The 21,869-nt window shown below is 39.6% G+C and overlaps 1 protein-coding gene across 1 annotated transcript; it reads left to right on the plus strand.

Annotated features, from left to right (window-relative positions):
- Positions 1-257: 257 nt before the first annotated feature.
- Positions 258-9,987, plus strand: LOC107548690 (caskin-2-like). The gene is made up of 9 exons (XM_016229477.1): positions 258-411; positions 686-871; positions 4,838-4,971; positions 5,767-5,830; positions 6,098-6,192; positions 6,543-6,653; positions 6,752-6,853; positions 6,940-7,078; positions 8,309-9,987. Exons 6-9 carry the CDS (start codon positions 6,642-6,644, stop codon positions 9,985-9,987), a joined length of 1,932 nt encoding a protein of 643 aa, XP_016084963.1. The 5' UTR covers positions 258-411; positions 686-871; positions 4,838-4,971; positions 5,767-5,830; positions 6,098-6,192; positions 6,543-6,641.
- Positions 9,988-21,869: the final 11,882 nt, after the last annotated feature.

Raw genomic sequence — 21,869 nt, forward strand, 5'->3', positions numbered from 1 at the left:
GGGTTTAGAGATGTATTTCATGAGCTGAATGTTCTCGCTGTTGTTTTGTCGTCGGGCCTGCAGCTATTATATGCTTTATGCGTATTTGCTTAGGGTGGGCAGCTGAGGTTATGTTATCTAACTTTCAAAAGCTTTCAGATCATGCATTGTCTCTGAACTCCCGACGTCCTCCTCTGTTTTGACTGGTTGTTAAGGATGAAAAACGGCTGGATTAAAAATCGAGCGGGTTGCATTTGCAGCAGTACGGGTGAGATCACCGTGACGTCAGTGTGTTCTGCTGTTGTGATTGGCAGGTGATAGAGCAGCACGTGGACGGACGCTGGAAGGGCCACATTCATGACACCCAGAGGGGAACAGACAGAATTGGCTACTTCCCCCCCTCCATAGTCGAGGTCATCAGCCGACGCTCAGGTACAATAATAACTTGAATTGTAGCAGGTTGACCAAAGTTTTGAAGCTTCACAGCCCGTGATCGCTATATGTTTTCATTTGATGGATTTTATTACAGCCATTAACCCTGCAAATAACATTGTTTCCTTTACTGAATCAGTAACATGCTGACAGATGTTACCTAGACGTGTCTCTTTCTTCCATCCCGCTGCTTCCCATGTAATAAATGTTAATCTCTAACCTCCATCCGCTTGCATTAACCCTCTGCTCCTGTCATGTGTGTGTTGTCCTGTAGGGGGCACCCTGTCACGACACGCCTCTCTGCCCACCCATAGGCAGCAGCTGCTCTCCAGGTCCGCCCTCAGTCCCAGCTTGAGTCTGAGCGGGGGCGGGACCCCTCAAACTGACGACTCCTACACTCTGTACACCGCTAACCCACACTTGGTCCTCCCACACTCCAACGGTCTGAGCACCAACCCAGGTATACCCACTCGGTCCCATCTCTAAGGGTGCTTTCTCACACGTTTCCACCTGGTATTAAGATGTTTTCAGTGATCCAATTACAAATGTGTCAGCTGAGACTCATACTTTTTCCACCTGGCTTTAAAATGGATCTCCTGTGACCGCGGATTTTCTTGAGACACCATTTCGTCACGCTGTACATCACTTTTGCGGGAGTGCTAAATGTGTTATATGAATACTGTTGACTGAACGATCCAATGTTAGGTGGTTTACAAGTTATTGGGAAAGGAAGCAAATAAAAAGGATCTAGAAAGCAGCTGCGATTTCAGTTTTGTTTTGGTACAACACAGCAGAGTTTGGTGGTTTTCTTACAACACGTCCAACAGTATTAGGTCAGTAAGGCTGTTTAAATGCATTCAAACATATAAGCTTCTACACTATAAAAGCAAAAAGGTTAAATGCTTTTTTGACTATTTCTTCACGTGGTTGAACGTGGATAAGCTTAAAACCTTTTAGACCCCAATTATGCATGTATTTAATGTTGTCCACTTGTGATCGGATCGGCGAAAACACATCTTAATACCAGGTGCAAACAAGGCCTAAAGCTATTGATGCGAACCTGAGTGTTTAATGTCAGAGATCAGTTTGTTCTGAGAGCACTTTTCTGAACTCTGTTGCACACCAGTGACTGGTATGTATATGGTACACGTTTGTTACGTGGTCTCGTGGTCTCACGCTATTTCACCATGGTTATGAACGCAATATGTGTGCATTCAAAATGGACCATTCGCCAATTAACATTTGAACATTTGCAGGGTAATGAATGGTTTAAACCCCTCCTCAGCTAACACACGGTCGATTTTGTGTTTGCAGACATGACGTAAACATGCACTATCGAATGATGCAAGCCTGCAACTTCCCTCCAAATCTGACATAACTCATAACGTAAATAAAACCTGTAGGCTTACCATAGTGAAACAGGATAGGACAAGAACCTGGTTTTGAACCACAGATTTGTTGCTATTTTATGTAATTTGTTCATTCTTAACCACTGCTAATGCAGTGCAATTCTAGTGCAGCTTTAAATGTTTATACTCGCATGTCATTAGATCCTTAAAAACAGTTCCTTGGCTTTTAATATGGGTTGGCAGTTTGACCAAAATCTTATATACAGTAACAATTGCGATTAAGATCACAAATTTTTTATTTTTGCTTAAATAAATGGTATTATATATTAAATAACCATGTTGTATTGCTGTTTTGAATTAAGTACTTCACTTATTTTCTAGATGTAAACAGGGTTCCCACTCTTTCATGAACACCAGATTCAAGGACTTTTTAAAGCACTATTTATTTAATTTCAAGCACCTATCAAGTTCACACCCCAGCATATGAAGCATCATGAAAGACCTGTTACAGTACTTAACTTTTCACTTACACTTAACATTTACATAAAACATTTCAGAGTAATGAGGTTTTGAATGTGTTGGTTTCAAGCCACCACTTTGAGCAGTCGTGTTCAAAGGAATTTAATTAAATCCATTGAAGTCAATGGAGTTCACACTGGTAATATTCAAATACAAAATATATATTCTTGCATCAAACTGGTTTTTGCTGTAATTCTTGTAAAAGATTTAAATTCGAGAGATTTTCTCAATTTTTAAATGAATAAAAAGTAATTAAACAGGGCTCTGTGCGTACTTTAATTAAAAAATTTAAAAAAAATTTAGGAGCACAGTCAAAAATTTCAGGAGCACCTTCTAATCAATAATCAAAAATTCTGATCAAATATTAGCCTTCCCATTACGAGATGATATTTGACTCCTTAAAGTGATTTACAGGGAATTTAGTTTTTACACCTTTGTAATGGCATTTTTCTAACTTTATTAAAAATGTAATCTTTTATGTCAAATTCAAAAGAAATTATATTTATAAGCTTTTTAAAATTTCTAATTAAAACAACAGAATAAACTCAAGTAGAATAAGAATAAGTTACTAATCAAATAAAATAATTATTAAAAAAAAATAATTTGTACCACAGAGGTGGCACAGAAGAACACAAAAGTGGCTTGTAGGTGTATTTTAAGATGTTTAATGAAGCTCAGAGGTGGCATGAGTGGAATTAAATTCATGTTAAAGTTAATATTTTAAATATAACATTTTGAATATAGAAATATTAAACAAATTAAATAACAGAAAAGATCCTTTAAAAATGAAAGTAAAACTGCCAGTAGGTGGCGGCAAATCATTGAGTTTATCACTGAATCATTCATTCAATTGATTCGTTCGAACGACTAATTAATTCAGGAATGAAGCAGGTGACTGGCTTTATGAATGGATAATTGATTCAGATTTGTTTAAAAACGCACTTTCATTCATAAACGAAACACCGCTGTGTTTGCTTGGAAATGCGCAGCGGCTCAGCTGTGACTTTGTTTGAAACTATTTTCGTTGATGAAATAGAGCAAAATCAGGCAATAGTGTTGTAGTCAGACAATGCAAGTCACTTAATATTAATTTCTTATTTAATGAACTGTTGTATTAAATCAATATCACATTTGCAAACTTCCTTAATAATCATTAAAAGCTGTCACTCACTCATCGCAATCTCACAAAGTTCCATTATAATCGATGAAGCTCCCTACAATCACAATGAATCTCTTATTTACACCGTCAACACTTAGTTTACAATAATGGGAGGATTCGTGAGATTGCAGAACTCAGCACTGAACAAAACTCAGGTGTTTGAGCAGTGAGTGGATTCTGATTAACATTGTGTTCAAGGAATCAACAGATTTGTCTGTGATGCATTACTCAACACAGCAAAAGCACGTTGTAAATAAGTTAGAAACCTTTGAAGCTCCCCTGAGCGCAAACACAAATATGCTGATCGGGTCAGTCGCACTGGTGCTCCTAAATATTTTTTTTCAAAGTTGCACGCAGTAATTTTCATTCGCAAATGCACTGCTTCTCCATAGGTTCATGCAGGGCTGCGCATCAGCTCACGCTAAGTTTTTTTCTCGTGCTACCCTATCTCAACCCCCAATCATTAGCGCAGTTTCGTTTTGTCTTTGAATGCCCACACTGCATATAGGACAATTTTTGAAAAAGCACCATTCTAATAAACTAAATTTATTTCAAATGTAAGCACTTTGAAGGACTTATATTTGTTTTCAAGTACTTTCCAGGCCTTGAATCCATGCGTCTGACATTCAAGTACTTTCAAGAAGCGTGGGAACCCTGTGTAAACCAAAAGATTTAGAATTATATTATTAGTCATTGGCAGTTGGGGCGAACGGTTGATTATGGACCCTGGGTGGGCTCATGGTTCTTCTGTGCGACAGATATAGTTGAAATACTGTCTTTGCATATAAACACCATGCAGTGGCGCACACTCATCTGAATCCCCTGATTGGTGATGCACACACCCTTACATTATCCGCCCACAAGACTGAGGCCAATGGCCCAAAAAGTGTTTGTGTCCGCTAGGTGGGCCTCCCAGCAGTCTGTCCCAGCACATGACCCCCAGCATGGAGGACGTGTGGGTTTTGCGGAACTCCTGCGCTGGTAAGAACCGCTGCACTCCCCTGCGCCCCCTACTGGCTGTCACCCTCTCCCTGCTGCAGACAGACCCTCTGATTGGCTGGCCTGTCGGGACACCACACAGACCCAGCTGGTGTGTCCGTCTCCAGATGTTAGCGTACTGCGAACCCTCTCGCTCCCGCAGCAGAACGTACTGTAGGTTGTGTGCTGTCATCTGTAAACCCCATCACCACATGCCTGTGGCTTTGCCCTGCTACCCCCTACCCCATCCTGCCTGCTGCTTGAGTATAAATCCAGCCCCTTGGCACAGTGGGTACAGTGTCCTCACAGCTGTGGGGTGGCACACTGGCATGGCAGTGCAGACGGCTGCAGTGATGGCATAATCGCGGTCATGTTATGATTGCATTGACTCACTGGACTAACGCCTCTATCTCTCTCGCAGCTGGGGACAGGAACAGTGTGGGCAGCACTGGCAGTGTGGGCAGCACCCGCAGTGCAGGCAGTGGCCAGAGCACAGAAAGCAACAGCGCCCCCAATGGACCACAGCAACACACCACCAGCCCTGACACCAGCAAGGTAACCATTCGTTGTGTTCATTCACAGGCATGATGCTTTGTAAGAAATACAACTTAAAGAGTTCCCATTTAGAAATACCAGGGAAAATGTGATTTCCATGTCTGTTTCTGTAGTAGATAAACATTTTTCTAATGATGATGTTATTAAAAATTTGAACCTTTATGAAATATATATAGGGACTACAGATGAAAAGTAGTTATTGTTACTAATTCTGGCATATTTACATGGTGTATATTTATACAACAATGTTCATGAATATGCATGGTCCCTATTAAATAAACCAATAAATAAATAAATATTAAGTCATGGTCTTATGACGGGTGCTTTTAGAGGTAGTGAGCGATAATGAAATGTCTTCATTTGAATAAAGAGAAATTAGATTGAAATGGTACATTTTGGTTAAGAACATTCTGGTGATCATCTCGAAGTGCTAATGTTGCTATTTTAGCAGGTAAAATGTTTTGTTCCATGTATAAAGAATTTGTGTTTTGTCTCATTTAAGACATTTTTATACTACTAGCTATAATGTTTCAATTAAATCCAAGGATTCATACCTGACATGTAGAAGAAAATTCGGCACATCACAGCTCCAAAAAACTATTTAAAAAAAAAACTGTTCCTTAAATTCCAACTTTGCAATGTTTCGAAGTCCACAACTCTTCATCAGACCATAATGGACCTGTTTCCTGTTATTTTAGTTAAACTTTTTTAGCTTCAGGCACACATTTGTCGTTCCAATGTGAACTAAAGTTTTATAGCTAAGGTTTCTTCTGATTTTCATTTCATTTTAAACAGGCAACGCCCTCTGCTGTGGATTTACTACAGCCAGATCATAACAAACTTCCAGACACATCCACAGGTAAAGAGTTACCTGTGCCATATTTACTGTTTGTATCTGTTTACGGTTACAGCTTACGGTGACAGTATTTGGACACATAAAATGTATGAAAGTTACTGCAATGGTTTACAAAATATCAAACCAAGTTCCTCTGATAGGACACCTGTGTGAACTTGAGTTATAACGGACTTCATACATCAACTTAAAACTGGCAAAACACTAGCTAATTCAAAGACATTGAAAATGCTCTCATGTATTAACATGAGTATGTGTGGTGTTGTTTTGAAGGAGTTCCTCACAGACCTGTGCTGCCCACACAGAGGCCAGGAGAGCAGGGTTTCTCTCAACAGTTTGTGCGTCCTCAACAGCTGCTGGAGGGCAAGGTCAGAAAACACTATTACAGTTAATGCATAGCTGGCAAATACATTTTGTAATGTTGTTGTAAGTTGTATTAAAACTTTATGAAAATACTGACATCAAAATGTTGATTATATAATTATACCACACCATTATACCATTAGTATACAAGTACACTAATAATAAATGTGAGTATAAGAACATACAACTCTTAATTAAGCCCAAAAATTTGATTATATAAAATATGTCATATAAAAAACATAATACAATTAGAGAAGCCGCATTTTATAAAAAGTGTCATACAACAGCAGTTGTATCCTGCATTCTGTTTGCTTCCTGTCATGTCGTATATCTTCATGTCTTTTATCATTGTCAGGATGCTGAGGCCATCTATCAGTGGCTTAGTGAGTTTCAGTTGGAGCAGTACACTGCTAATTTCCTCAACGCTGGCTATGACGTACCTACCATCAGCAGAATGACCCCAGAGGTACGATCAGAGCGCCAGTGTTTGGTTGCTTTAAGAAGTGCCACTCACTCTTGTTGCTGCAGATAGAGATTTTGATTAAGTATTATACCATTTTTCAGGATCTCACGGCTATTGGTGTGACTAAACCAGGACACCGTAAGAAGATTTCTCTTGAGATCGGCAACCTCAGCATTCCAGAATGGCTCCCAGAGTACATACCGGTAAGTCACTACTCGCTATAGTATGCATATACGTGTGTCTATGGTGTTGTCTTCAGTTCACTCACAATTAAAAACTTATCTCTTAGCAGGATCTTGGGGAGTGGCTGAGCGCCATAGGTCTGCCACAGTATAATAAGAAACTCTCAGAGAACGGCTATGACTCGATAAACATTGTCCGAGATCTCACATGGGAAGACTTGCAGGAGATTGGCATCACCAAACTAGGTGAGTTTAAAAGAAACACTGAATTAAGTACTCTGTGGTGGTTGTAGTTATAGGGTTAACAAAACCAAAGAAAAGCTAGGAATAATTGGAAATTAAAAAATTGTGTGTTCTTGTTATTGTAACGGAGGCCAGATAGTAAGAGCTATGGAAAACCAGTCGCACTAGCTAATGACGCTAGTGGCTGTGGTCTTTAGCATCCTTGTTAGCGCACCTGCTTCCCATGTCAGAAATGCCGGCTCAAATCCCACATGGAGCAGTAGAGCCGGAGAGGTTAAATTGGTGCCGTGACCCGGATGGGAGTGACGTTTAAGTGGTGAGTGTAATGGAGGCCGGCTTGTAAGAGCTATGAAGGTAGAACTCACTCCCCTGATCTCAAGAGGTGCACTAGAGACTGACGCTAAAGGCTGTAGTCTTGTTAACATGCCTGCCTCCCATGCCGGAAATCTTGAATCCCGCTCGGAGGAGGGCGAGTAGAACCAGAGGGTGGGGGACTTGAACATTTTTGTTGGCTAAATATTGCTCTTGTGTACAACTAAACCTGCTTTCAAACTAAAGCAAGCATGATATGTAAGAAAATCATTCTTTTGAATTGATTATTTTAAATAAGTAGGTTCACACTTTTGAATTGATTATTTTAAATAAGTAGGTTCACACTGGTTTGGATGAATCATTATTAGAACAGAATTTGAATGATTGTTTAAAAACCTTCATCCTTTGGTCATTAACGATTGACATCTTATTATATTTAAAGTTCATCAATCTTTTATAAGTATTTTGTTACCCTTTTCACAACCATTTGGCATTAAACATTGTAGCAATGTTTTTTCAATGTTGAAATGAGAAATGTTATTATTTAAACCCCATTTCAACATTGAAGGCCAATCACATTTCCCCTGGGCAGCTCTTCCAATTTTTGTTCTTACTTGCCATGACCTTGACAAGGACATTTTCATTTTTATTCTTCTGGTATGATTTTGGGTAGTCTTTCCTACAGATAAATCTGATTGGTCTAAAGTCCTTTTCCAAATTACTGTATATTCAGCATCAAATATACCGTGAGATTGTGCAGGGATATGCAACATTCTCACCTTGTTGTATCATGCTTTCTAGGACATAGTGTACATTTTCTATATATCCTGTGAAGCAAATCCTGTTTTGTTAAATTCTTGTGTGACATGTAGAGTAAGTGTTAAATCAGTGTATGTGTGTGTGTGTGTGTGTCTCTGACAGGCCATCAGAAAAAAATGATGCTTGCGGTGAAGAGGTTGTGCGATATTCATAAGGCTATTATGCAGGCAGAATCAGGGCAGAGCACACTGCGGCGCAAAACCCCCACGGCCCTGGACCTGGTCACTATTGAGCCGCCTCCTGAGAGCGGCGACCTCCCCTCACCCCACACGCCCAAGATGATGACTTTCCAGGACAGTGAGCTGAGTACTGAGCTACAAAGTGCCATGTCCTCCCACTACAGTGGCTGTCAGGATGGACTGGCCATCAAGAACGCAGTAGGTATGTCCTCCAGTCAGGAGAGCATTGACACACGCTCTCGAGGCTCCGGACGCTCTCAGGAGCCCCCCAGCACCCCCTCCTCCACTTCCGCTGCGACCCCTTATAGCCTCTCCCGAGAGAGCTTAACGAGCCCAGACAGCAGTCCTGCTAAAGAGCGCAACATTCCAGAAGGCCGCGACCAGGTCTCACGTCCTCAGCTACCACAGCAGCTGCCGTTCAGTGCATCCGCAGGCTTTAAATACCCCGCGGTGCCTGCCAAACCCAAACTGAGCTCTGCTCCTTCTCCACAAGGCTCTCCTGTTCATAAAACCCTCAATTATCCACGGTCACAATATAACAGTGCCACGCTTGACCGTCACACTTCTAGCGTGACCAAGAAGCGCACACAGAGTCTGTCCCGGTATGCTTTGTCGGACGGTGAACCAGATGAAGATGATGATGATGAAGCAGCTCAGCTGGCCAGTATGGCCATGCCTTCGTATGCCACACTGAGCCGCAAGCCTACCCGTGGCCAGCTGGCACGTCTTCAGTCCGCCCACGAGCAGTCCGCCAGCCGAAGCCACTCTTTCGCCATCAGGGCTCGGCGTAAAGGGCCTCCTCCTCCACCGCCTAAACGCCTTAGCTCCGTCAGCAGCAGCAGCACTAGTGTTGAAACTGTCTCTGACACTCCAGTATCACCTTCTGGAGGAGTTGAGAATGGCAGACCTGGGACCGTGAAGAGCATCGCAGCTGCATTAGAAACAGTCCTACCTGCGCCTACGGTGGAGCTCCTTCAGGAAACCCCTACAGCTGTTTCCAGTACCAACGAAGGGTCCAGGCGTAGACCTCTGAGTCAGACCGAATCCACCCCAGTGTTCGCCAAAGCAGATACCGATAGAGCGGTAAAGTCCGACTCGGAAGAGGAGGATGGGAGGAAGGATTCAGGCCTGGAGAGCTCATCCTCGCCTCAGAACAGCTCCAGCGAGTGCATCCCCTTTGCGGAGGAAGGCAACCTCACTATCAAACAGAGGCCCAAAGTTGGCGGGCCTCTCAAGGCAGAGACCACTTCTGAGTCGCCAGAGAAGGCCAAACCGGCCAAAACCCCTGAAGTTCCAGAGTTCAACCTTAAAGAGTCAGACACAGTAAAGAGACGGCAGAAGCCAAAAGAGAAAGAGCAGTCAAACACAGCGTCTGACAGCAGCCCAGATGGCACATTAGTTTTAGAGACTCAGGACACGGTGAAACTCCGCATCAGTGAAACAGATATGAGTCTGCCATGTGTGGAGCTTCCAGCCAAACCAGTGAAAGCACCTCCTCCTCTTGCTCCCAAACCTCCCAGTCCCCTGAATTCAACACGGCACGCCTCTAAACCAGATCCTGCTCCTGTAACAGGTACAGCCTACAAATATACAGCCTATTAATAAACTTAGTTAGCTTTTTATTCAGGTTTGATGCAATGTATTTCAGTGCCCAGTTGCATGAAAGCCCTTAAGCTAATTCCCTTAGTTATAAGGTTAAAGGAACATTTAGTGAAACTTGGGTTGCAAGAAAAACATAGTAGTTTTTGACTTATTCATTTCAGCAGGTAAACAGCCTTTGGGAGGTTTGGTGCTTGTACCATATTTTTTCTTAATGACGTTGCAGATTTGCAGGTTAAAATACATGACTGACTTTTTTTTGTATGAAAGTGTGGTTTTAAAGGGAACATGTTAAAATGAAAACAGTAACACTGCCTTATGTGACTAGAGCAGCACCGATGTACAGAAAGCGATTCAGGTTTAAGTTACCACAAAATATTTTTGAAGTCTTTAAACTTTTATTAGTCCAAATAGTATTTAAACTTTATCAAAATATGTATATTGTACACTAAAGGTATATTTGATTGGGAAGCAAATCTGTTTGTTGTACCCAAGTTTATGTATATTTTTATTCAAATGTTGGATAATGTTAACGCTAACAGACTCGCAGCTAAACTAATGAAATTTAACCCAGTGGCATTTCCCCTTTGCATATAATTTGATATGATGCATCTGATGTGGAATATATCCACACTGTTCTTGTGTGCCATACGTTTAAATAGATGTTTCTTTTGTACAGAAAGCGATTCAGGTTTAAGTTACCACAAAATATTTTTGAAGTCTTTAAACTTTTATTAGTCCAAATAGTATTTAAACTTTATCAAAATATGTATATTGTACACTAAAGGTATATTTGATTGGGAAGCAAACCTGTTTGTTGTACCAAAGTTTATGTATATTTTTATTCAAATGTTGGATAATGTTAACGCTAACAGCAGCTAAACTAATGAAATTTAACCCAGTGGCATTTCCCCTTTGCATATAATTTGATATGATGCATCTGATGTGGAATATATCCACACTGTTCTTGTGTGCCAAACGTTTAAATAGATGTTTCTTCCAGGTTCTGTCTCCCAGTGAACTGAAATGTAATCAATGGCATTTGTTTAACTAAGGCCGTTTTAACATTTAACAATTTTAGAACTGCAATTAAGGCCCATTCACACCAAGGACTATAACTGTAACTATAAAGTTTTAATAATAACTTTAATCGCCCTCTGCAATGCGCACTGATAGTAAACAGAACGTTATAACCCACTAGTGTGGATGTCAATATAGTCATTACAGTTCCTTCATGGGAACTTTGAAGTGCGTCCTCTAGGGGTCACTATGGGAAACCTAGAGGACGCGGTGTCTCGTTCTCTACTCAGGGAACCATGGTTACATAAGTAACCGGAGACGTTCCCTTTCATGGGAACTTCGAACTGCGTCCTCTAGGTTTCCCATAGCGACCCCTAGAGGACACAGTGTCTCGTTCCCTACTCAGGGAACCATGGTTACATAAGTAAAATGAGACGTTATCATTCTTGGTATGAACGGGCCTTTGCTTATGTGAATACTATATATTAGTGATGTTCTTAATTAGGTAATATGAAACACTGATATGATTGTTCAGTATCAAGTCCCTCTTTGTTCTAATTTAACATTTTCTATTAAATGAATTTAGCTATTGTGTCTTTTTTTATTATTACTGGGCAATGTGACTGTCATTTCAGCACTTACAGTGCAATGCAAAAGAGAATCCTCTTCTGTCTGATTTGTCCAGATTGTCCGGACTAGGGTTGCACCAATTGTTAGTAAGTACTTAAATTGGAATATAAAGTCCACACTAGACCTAACTACTTGTAACTATGCAGATGATGTGTTACTTTTCATCTGTTGTTCCATTATTAAATCTAATAATGTGTTTGGGCCCTTCTCAGGTTATAAGGTAAACTAGGAAAAATGTGAATTAATGCCCCTCTCCTGACAAGCAAGCAAAGAGTTCCTAGTCTCCACTTTATTCAAAATAGTTTTAGAAAGTAAACAGTCACCAGTAAGTAGGAAACATCTCAGTAACAACAGGAGGGAAGGAGGATACAGCCTTCCTTAGTTTGAGCCATATTATTTAGCAGCTCACTTTTTTTTTCATTCCGGAGGATTTTGTTTTCCATATATTCAAGACATGCCTGTTTGGCTTCATATCCTTCTTCATGTAAGCATACTTCACTTTCAGTAATTCTCCATAACCCGGTGAAAAGGAATAAAGCATTATATAATTATAACCCAGTGATTCATAACTCGTTGAGAACATAAAGGCTAGTGAAGAATATAAAATAATACCCTGAATCTGTATCTAGAAAGTCTGATTTGTTGGAACTATGCGATCAGCTAGATGCTATGCTGGATTAAAGATTCTCATGGATGGAGCTGTTTATTTTTTTGATGACCCAGAAACAGGAGGGTAGAGATCTACGTATAGCAGCATGGTTTCTTCTGCCTTATAATTCAGATGGAAAACAGAGATGAACTCTTGAACACAAAAGTGGGAATCTCCATTGATCTTTATTTACATGGACCACACAGACATTTATGGACCACAGTCTTCTGACTAATGTCAGTCTAGATGTCATCTGTATTTGTTTGTTTGTTTGTTTATTCTTATTCCAGCATCTAATCAACCAGCATATATATTCGTTTTCCTGTAATTGTGTTTCGGGGATGATTTGTGGACTTGACCAAGCGTGACCCCAATGAACTTTACATGATGGACCCAGATGGAAGAAATGCACTTAGGAGAATCATTCCTAAAGCAATATACATTTCAAAACACTATACTGATTCAAAACATTTCTAGAAAGATTAATGGGATAGTTCACCCAAAAAGTGACAATTCTGTCATGATTTACTCACCCTGCCTTGCTGTGAGACTTTTGAATAAACTTTATGCTGCTCTTTTCCATACAGCAATAAGTTATAGTGACCTGCTGTCAAAACAAAATAACACATGATGACAATTTTCATTTTTTGAGTGAACTGTTCCTTCAACATATTTTCAATTTTCAAATTTTCAAAGCATTTTAGCTCTAAACAAGTAGCTTGTGATTTATCCATTTCAGCAGGTAAACAGCCTTTGGGAGGTTTGGTGCTTGTACCATATTTTTTCTTAATGACGTTGCAGATTTGCAGGTTAAAATACATGACTGACTTTTTTTTGTATGAAAGTGTGGTTTTAAAGGGAACATGTTAAAATGAAAACAGTAACACTGCCTTATGTGACTAGAGCAGCACCGATGTACAGAAAGCGATTCAGGTTTAAGTTACCACAAAATATTTTTGAAGTCTTTAAACTTTTATTAGTCCAAATAGTATTTAAACTTTATCAAAATATGTATATTGTACACTAAAGGTATATTTGATTGGGAAGCAAACCTGTTTGTTGTACCAAAGTTTATGTATATTTTTATTCAAATGTTGGATAATGTTAACGCTAACAGCAGCTAAACTAATGAAATTTAACCCAGTGGCATTTCCCCTTTGCATATAATTTGATATGATGCATCTGATGTGGAATATATCCACACTGTTCTTGTGTGCCATACGTTTAAATAGATGTTTCTTTCAGGTTCTGTCTCCCAGTGAACTGAAATGTAATCAATGGCATTTGTTTAACTAAGGCCGTTTTAACATTTAACAATTTTAGAACTGCAATTAAGGCCCATTCACACCAAGGACTATAACTGTAACTATAAAGTTTTAATAATAACTTTAATCGCCCTCTGCAATGCGCACTGATAGTAAACAGAACGTTATAACCCACTAGTGTGGATGTCAATATAGTCATTACAGTTCCTTCATGGGAACTTTGAAGTGCGTCCTCTAGGGGTCACTATGGGAAACCTAGAGGACGCGGTGTCTCGTTCTCTACTCAGGGAACCATGGTTACATAAGTAAAATGAGACGTTATCATTCTTGGTATGAACGGGCCTTTGCTTATGTGAATACTATATATTAGTGATGTTCTTAATTAGGTAATATGAAACACTGATATGATTGTTCAGTATCAAGTCCCTCTTTGTTCTAATTTAACATTTTCTATTAAATGAATTTAGCTATTGTGTCTTTTTTTATTATTACTGGGCAATGTGACTGTCATTTCAGCACTTACAGTGCAATGCAAAAGAGAATCCTCTTCTGTCTGATTTGTCCAGATTGTCCGGACTAGGGTTGCACCAATTGTTAGTAAGTACTTAAATTGGAATATAAAGTCCACACTAGACCTAACTACTTGTAACTATGCAGATGATGTGTTACTTTTCATCTGTTGTTCCATTATTAAATCTAATAATGTGTTTGGGCCCTTCTCAGGTTACAAGGTAAACTAGGAAAAATGTGAATTAATGCCCCTCTCCTGACAAGCAAGCAAAGAGTTCCTAGTCTCCACTTTATTCAAAATAGTTTTAGAAAGTAAACAGTCACCAGTAAGTAGGAAACATCTCAGTAACAACAGGAGGGAAGGAGGATACAGCCTTCCTTAGTTTGAGCCATATTATTTAGCAGCTCACTTTTTTTTTCATTCCGGAGGATTTTGTTTTCCATATATTCAAGACATGCCTGTTTGGCTTCATATCCTTCTTCATGTAAGCATACTTCACTTTCAGTAATTCTCCATAACCCGGTGAAAAGGAATAAAGCATTATATAATTATAACCCAGTGATTCATAACTCGTTGAGAACATAAAGGCTAGTGAAGAATATAAAATAATACCCTGAATCTGTATCTAGAAAGTCTGATTTGTTGGAACTATGCTTTTCAACACATTTTTTTCAAATTGGAAAGAGATGAAAGATTTATACAAGGTCTGTCCCGAAAGTATCCAGCCATATATGAAAAACGATGCAATGATGCCCCAGTCCCCTTCAAAGTAGACTTGGGACCTCACACGGTTCTCCCAGCATCTCTTCCACTGCTCAAAACACTCTGCAAAATCCTTTGTTGGAATCGGCATCAGCTGCCTCGTCGTATTTTCCTGAATCTCATCTACGGTCTGAAATGTCTTCCCTTTCTAAGGTGATTTTAGTTTTGGGAAAAGCCAGAAGTCACAGTGCGCCACATCTGGTGCCTCATTTATAAAATGTGCGTAGTACGCACAGATTTGATCTTAGAGTGTGCATACTCTAAAATCCAGGGCAACGTTCATATTTATAAAAACGGTCTTTGACGTGGAAAAGCACTTACCGTCATGTCAGGGTCTGAGCAGGCCTACACACTTCTTCTTGTGGCAAAGTCTGAGCACTGCAGCTATTTGAACATCTAAGCTGCAGTAATAATAAAAGCGGTGTACGTGCAAGCACCAAATTCATCATAAACAACACAGATGCTCAAAACGTAGATAGAGTCGATCAACACCCCAAAGTTTGACAGTCATTATTACCTCTTCATTGGTCGACATTTTATTCCATAACGTTACACAGTTTTGATGCTGTTTTATGTCTGATGATCATGTTAGTTTACATGCGGAAGCATCTGTTGTTTCGGTTTCTTCTTCACTTGTGTTTTTTGGAAATTCTGTACAGAAGATGTGTACTAGCAGTATAACAATGAAAACATGGATTCTAGGAGCACAATAGCTCAAATATATTTAGACTTTTTCTAAGTATAAGTCAAGTATACTTAAATGTCATTTTAAGTATATTTCTGAGAAGTACATAAAACCCATTTCTGAGAAGTACATAAGTAGACAAAGTATACATTCCTATTTTTAGTTTAAAAGAAGTATACTAATAGCACACTTGAATAAACATATTTTTCGTAAGGGGTTCTTTATAGTCTATACTCGCTTTCTGTATACAGTTTATTCCATGTTGTTTTTATATTATTTTATTTTACAAGAGAACTTGCGAAGTCTTGATTTACTACTAATGCGTAAAATAGAAAAAGAAAACTGCATAAACGCATCTCCGACTGTTTTGTCTGTGTAGCCTAAGAACAGGCCGATGTCGTGCAATAATGGTTTTGTAATAGATTCTATTCAATAACATTGTTAACTGTTTTTATTCATAACATCCGCTGCTTTGCTTCTGTGAAAATGAATAGAGACATCAGCCTTGAACTTTGTTTTTGTCATTTACATCAGTTATATTTGTATAAAATACACTATATATTTTTGTGTCAGTACATTAATGGCACATTTGAGCAGCATTAGTAAACTGTGTAAATATAAAGAGATACCAAATCACATGCCGGTTTTATCAGACCGGAGACCATAATCGAGTAATAATTTATTTTATGATATGAAACGTACAAATTTTTTTTCAATAATGTCTTTTAAAGTTTTGCAAGAATTTCGTGATACTAAACTTTTTATTAGTTGTCATAGCAAGTGTTTTAAAAGTAGGATGGCTCACTTTTTATAAGATGACTGAAAATTTTACTTGAATTCGTAGTTTATTCTCACCTTTGGAAACCACATTTTTTATAATTACTACTACTATTATTATTATTGTGATTATTATTATTATTATTATTAATGTTGTTTATAGAATAGTACTTTTGATAATAGTCAATAGAAAAAATATAACCACACACATTTTGTCCACAGAATAATTACACATTATTAAATAATTTGGGTCCATGCGTGTTAATAATTTCTGTGCATCTATGGCCTATAAAATGACCTATGATGAAATAGTTTGCAAGAGGCAGAATGGCAGCATTAGCGCTTCTTGAAGATATTGCAAACCGTGCAATGAGAAGACAATGCGTTTTTAGAGATCAGGCAGATTTCTTTGCATATGGCGACGAATGGTTGATAAGCAGGTACCATTTGCCAAGAGCTGCACTGTTACATCTTTGTGCCCAGATAGGCCCTAATATACAGAGACGCACCAACTCCAACCAGGCCATACCTGTGGAGGTACATGTGCTCTCCGTGCTTGGGTTCCTGGCCACGGGAACATTTCAAAGAGAGATTGGTGACCGATCAGGAATATCCCATCCATCTGTGAGTAGACTTATGCCAGCTGTGCTTCAAGGCATCATCCGATTGTCCACTCGGTAAATAAAGTTCCCATACACTGCCGAGGAGCAGCAGCATGTTATGGACGATTTTGTGTGCCAAACAGGATTCCCCAATGTCCTAGGTGCAGTAGATTGCACTCACGTTGCCATACGAGCACCTCATGCACATGAATATGTGTATGTTAATAGGAAAAATTTCCATTCAATTAATGTACAGCTCATTTGCAATGCTCGAAAGGCAATTCTTAATGCAGTTGCAAGATGGCCAGTGTCGACGCACGACTCCTTCATTGTGCGCGACTGCAGCGTGGGCAATCGTCTAGAGACAGGAGCAGTTAGAGATGGATGGCTTCTAGGTAAATAAATTTGTGTTTAGCTGTTATTCCATTTTCGTGTCCAAAAATAATTCTCTATATAATTATAGGTGACAGAGGTTATCCTCTGAAGCCATGGCTTCTCACCCCCATAGCGCACCCACAGAGAGCTGAAGAAGCCCACTATAACATGTCCCATGCCTGCGCCCGGTCAGTTGTGGAGCGCACAATTGGCTTACCAAAGGGAAGGTGGCGATGTCTGGATGCATCGGGCGGGAGACTCCTATATGATCCAGACAAAGTGTGCCAAATTGTTTTGGCTTGTTGTGTTCTGCACAATATCTGCTTGAGTTATGGGGTTGGGCTACCAGAAGAGGAAATGCGCATGGATGTTCCAGAGGATCCCCTTCCACTACCCGCTGACTGGAACGCACATGCTGTTGCGATCATGAGAAGACGGCAGTTAATCCACAGGTTATTTCAACAGGTAAGACCACCCGTTTTATGGAAAAATATTTTAAAAATATTTAGAATACCACACCATGCAAGTAATACCTTGCATTACATAATCTAATAGGCTACATTACATTATTTATGCTTTATACCAGTGTGTGTAGTTCTCTACAGCTGCCTTGCAACAAATCAAAATTATGAAAAGCAGTAGAGAAACAAACTTTACATTATTTCAAACTCGAAACTTTTATTCACACACACCGTTTTTCAAACGGTCAACAAGAGCGCAGAGTCTGGTTCATCTGAACTAGGGACTGTCGCTCCTGGCGCAGTTCAGTCACAACATCACAAACTGACTGATTCAGCTCTTTCTGTGATTACAGGACTTTCTGTGATTATGCTGGCATACCTTCTGAAGCTGGTGCAGACAAAATATCTGTATCACCTTCTGCACAAATGCCAACAACAGAAGTCTCACCCATGATGCCAGCTGGGGTGTAGGGGGGATGAGTCACCTGGGTGATTTGATGTTTCACCAAAAAACTGCACAAGATGTGATGCATGGGCGGGCACATTGTCGTTATGGAGCTGCCAATCACCAGTTAGCTGCAGCCGTTGTCGGTGTATTGCATCTCCCGGGGTAGAGGATGTTAGCCATGGGCTGAAAGATACTGAACCAACACAGCCAGTATTAAACTCTTACCCAAAACGCATGTTTGGTAGCATTGCCTGGGCTTTTAATTCCAGTTGGTATCATTCAAGGCCCTGGTTGGAATATTCTGTTAAGTTGGATGCATGCTTTTGTTTCCCATATCGCAAATTTGGGGCTGGAAATGACAAAGACCTTGTTTTTACCCGGCGTGGATACACAAATTGGAAGTCAGCATTGGAGAAAGATAAGGGGTTTCAAAAGCATGCATCCTGCCATGGGCACATACATGCTGCGAAATCATGGGCCGCGTATGAGAGTAGAAAGGCCAGTGGTGAAACTATATCCTGTTTGTTGGGGCAAACGCATGTGTATAAAAACCGCTATTATGTCAAGTCATTAGCTGAAGTTGTGCGCATCCTTTCTGTCAACGAGCTTGCATTTCGTGGTAGTTCTGAAGGCACTCTTTGTGAATCTGACAATGCAGATCATAGCACTGTGCTCTTCCTTAAACTTTCTGAGCATACTTTGACAAAAGACACAAAATTGGCAGAAATTGCAAGAAGTATACCTCAAAATGCAAAATACACTTCTAACCACATGCTAAATCAGGGGTGCCCAAACTCGGTCCTGGAGGGCCGGTGTCCTGATGAGTTTAGCTCCAACCTCAATTAAACACACCTGAACCAGCTAATCAAGTTCTTAATAGGCATACTTGAAACTTGAAGGCAAGGTGTGTTGAGGCAAGTTGGAGCTAAACTCTGCAGGACACCGGCCCTCCAGGACCGAGTTTGGGCACCCCTGTGCTAAATGAAATCATTGACACATTAGCACAGTGTGTGCTGAATGAGGTAAAACAAAAATATGAAAGTGCAGACACATCAGAATTGTGTATAAAAAGTGATGGAACTCGAGATAGATGTAATGTGGAGAACCTGTCACTAGTGATAAGATTTGTGTGCAACTCAGTTCCAGAAGAGCACCTAATTGGCCTGCTTGATCTTGAGCAGTTGAATGCAGAGTACATTACCTCACAAATTCTTACAGCCCTGGATGATCAAGGCTATAGTACTGACAAAATCATCAGTCAGTGCTATGATGGTGCCTCTGTCATGAGTGGTATCAGGGGTGGGGTGCAAGCTCTGCTTCAAAAGAAACTTGGTAGAGAAATACCATACATCCACTGCTACAACCACCAACTTCACTTAGCAGTAGTGCGTGCCATTCAAGCAGAACCTTGTATGGTATGTCATACATAACTATGATGTCCCTTGCCTTAAAAGGCTGCAGTAGATTAGGTGGACAAGCCACTATGATATGACAAAGTGTCTTGTAGACAATAAGGAGGATGTTTTGGCCATTCTCTCAGAGGTTTCACACAGCAGTACCGCACCCATGGATATCAGAACAGAAGCATCTGGCTTGATGGTGCAGCTAGAAACACACAACTACTTCAAAATTGGCGATTTCCTTGTAAAAATACTTGGGGTCTTAAAACCTGCAAATGCTGTGTTCCAGGGTAACACTGTAAATGTATGTACAGCAAGTGAGGTCATCAGTGCTTCCCTGCAGGCTTTAAAAGACATTAGGACAGATCCTTCATGGGATCAGTTTGAAATGAGAGCAGATATCCCTGGCCAAAAAAGAAAACGAACAGTGAACAAACACCTGTCAGACAGTGTTGTCCTCACCTCTGTTGGTCACACAGATTCAGATTCTTCTAATGATCCAAGTATGTTTCTGAAAAGATCATTGCTGCATATTCTGGACAGAGCTATTGCTGAGATGGAAAGCAGATTCTCAGTAAAAAATCTGGAATTGATAAAGGCGGTGAACTCACTCCTCCCACAGTCTCCATCTTTTCTAGATTCCAGTATGCTCAGCCCACTCCAGCTTCTTGCTGGTAGTGAAAAAGAAATGTGTGTTGCCAAACCTATGTTGCTGAAACAGTTTCCAACCAAATCAGATCTTACAGCAATGTGCAAACACATGCACGGGTACAAGGAAACATTTCCTGAGTTGCATAGGTTGTATGTAACAGCTTTAGTAATTGGAGTGTCCTCTGCGTCATGTGAAAGGTCCTTCTCTACACGTCCTTTCAGACGTACAATGCTACATACAAGAAAAAGTAATTTAGTAATTTTGGCCCATGAAAAATCAATCACTAACAGCTTGGATTTGGATACATGCGTAGACCTTTTTGCAATGAAAAACAGAAGACTTGTTCTTTAAGGTAAAAATATAAAAGTGAAATGATGTACTTAGATTAGCTAGCATTTATTGTAGGCCCATATAGTTGTAAATATCGTTAGTATATAGTTCATGAACTTTTTAGAGTTTAATACCAAAATATAACCAACATAGAATTGTGATAAACGTAAATAACCAGCAATGTATATATTTAAAAAAGGGATGTAAATAAATGCACATGTAAATAAATACATAACCAAAATACATAAAAAGGCAAAACAAAAACAAAATAATCACATTCATGTACATGTTGTTTTTATTCTACACACACACACACACAGTTAAATGCAGAGCACAAATTCCAAGTATGGATCACCATACTTGGCCACATGTCACTTCACTTCAATAGTTAATGAAAAATCATACTTTGTAGTTTTGTGAACAGAATAAGTAGATATTCATTATATTTTATGCTGAGTGCTTGTGCTTTGAGTGATATTAAATATTTTTTTTTTAATAATTGTACAGACATCTGACATCAATGGGCGATGAACAGCCTTCTCCACGGCCTTCAACTCTTCCTTGAAAAGGACCTTACTGATTTTACAAGACATGTTTTGTAAGTAATTGTGTCTGTTATATTCTGGTTATTTAGTGTAATGCAGACAATTCTTGAGACCTGGCAAGAAAAAAATCAGGACACAGAAACAATATAAGATAAAAAGGAATAAAGAAAGTGAAAAAGAAAAAAAACTTCTAAGGAAAAAAGGAAAGTGAATGTATAATAAAAGAACAGAGTTGGAAAGAAGAGAAAAAAATACTTAAAGGGATAGTATACTCAAAAATGAAAATTCTGTCATTAATTACTCACACTCATGTCGTTCCAAACCTATGAGACATTTGTTAATTTTCGGAACACAATTTAAGATATTTCTGATGAAATCCAAGAGCTTTCTGCATAGACAGCAACACAACTAACACGTTCAAGACCCAGAAAGAAAGTAAGGACATCGTTCACGAGAGTACCACAACGCATGCGTGTGATGCTGCTGACGCAGGAGTCGGCGTTCTGACGGAGAACACGCATTAATGCACTGTGCCTTGTTTACAAGCATTCTCAGATTTCATCACAAATATCTTCATTTGTGTTCCGAAGATGAATGAAGGTCTTACTGGTTTGGAACGACATGAGAGAGTAATTAATGACAGAATTTTTGGGTGAACCCTTTTTAAAGAAGAGTAAGAAAAATAATGCGAAGAAAGAAAATAGAAATTAGGTAACAAGGAGTCTGACAATTTAGATGAAGGAAGAGTAAAGGAAACAACACAAAGAGGAAAG

Source organism: Sinocyclocheilus grahami, unplaced genomic scaffold (genome assembly GCF_001515645.1).
Source record: "Sinocyclocheilus grahami isolate Dianchi unplaced genomic scaffold, SAMN03320097.WGS_v1.1 scaffold353.1, whole genome shotgun sequence".
Classification (NCBI taxonomy): domain Eukaryota; kingdom Metazoa; phylum Chordata; class Actinopteri; order Cypriniformes; family Cyprinidae; genus Sinocyclocheilus; species Sinocyclocheilus grahami.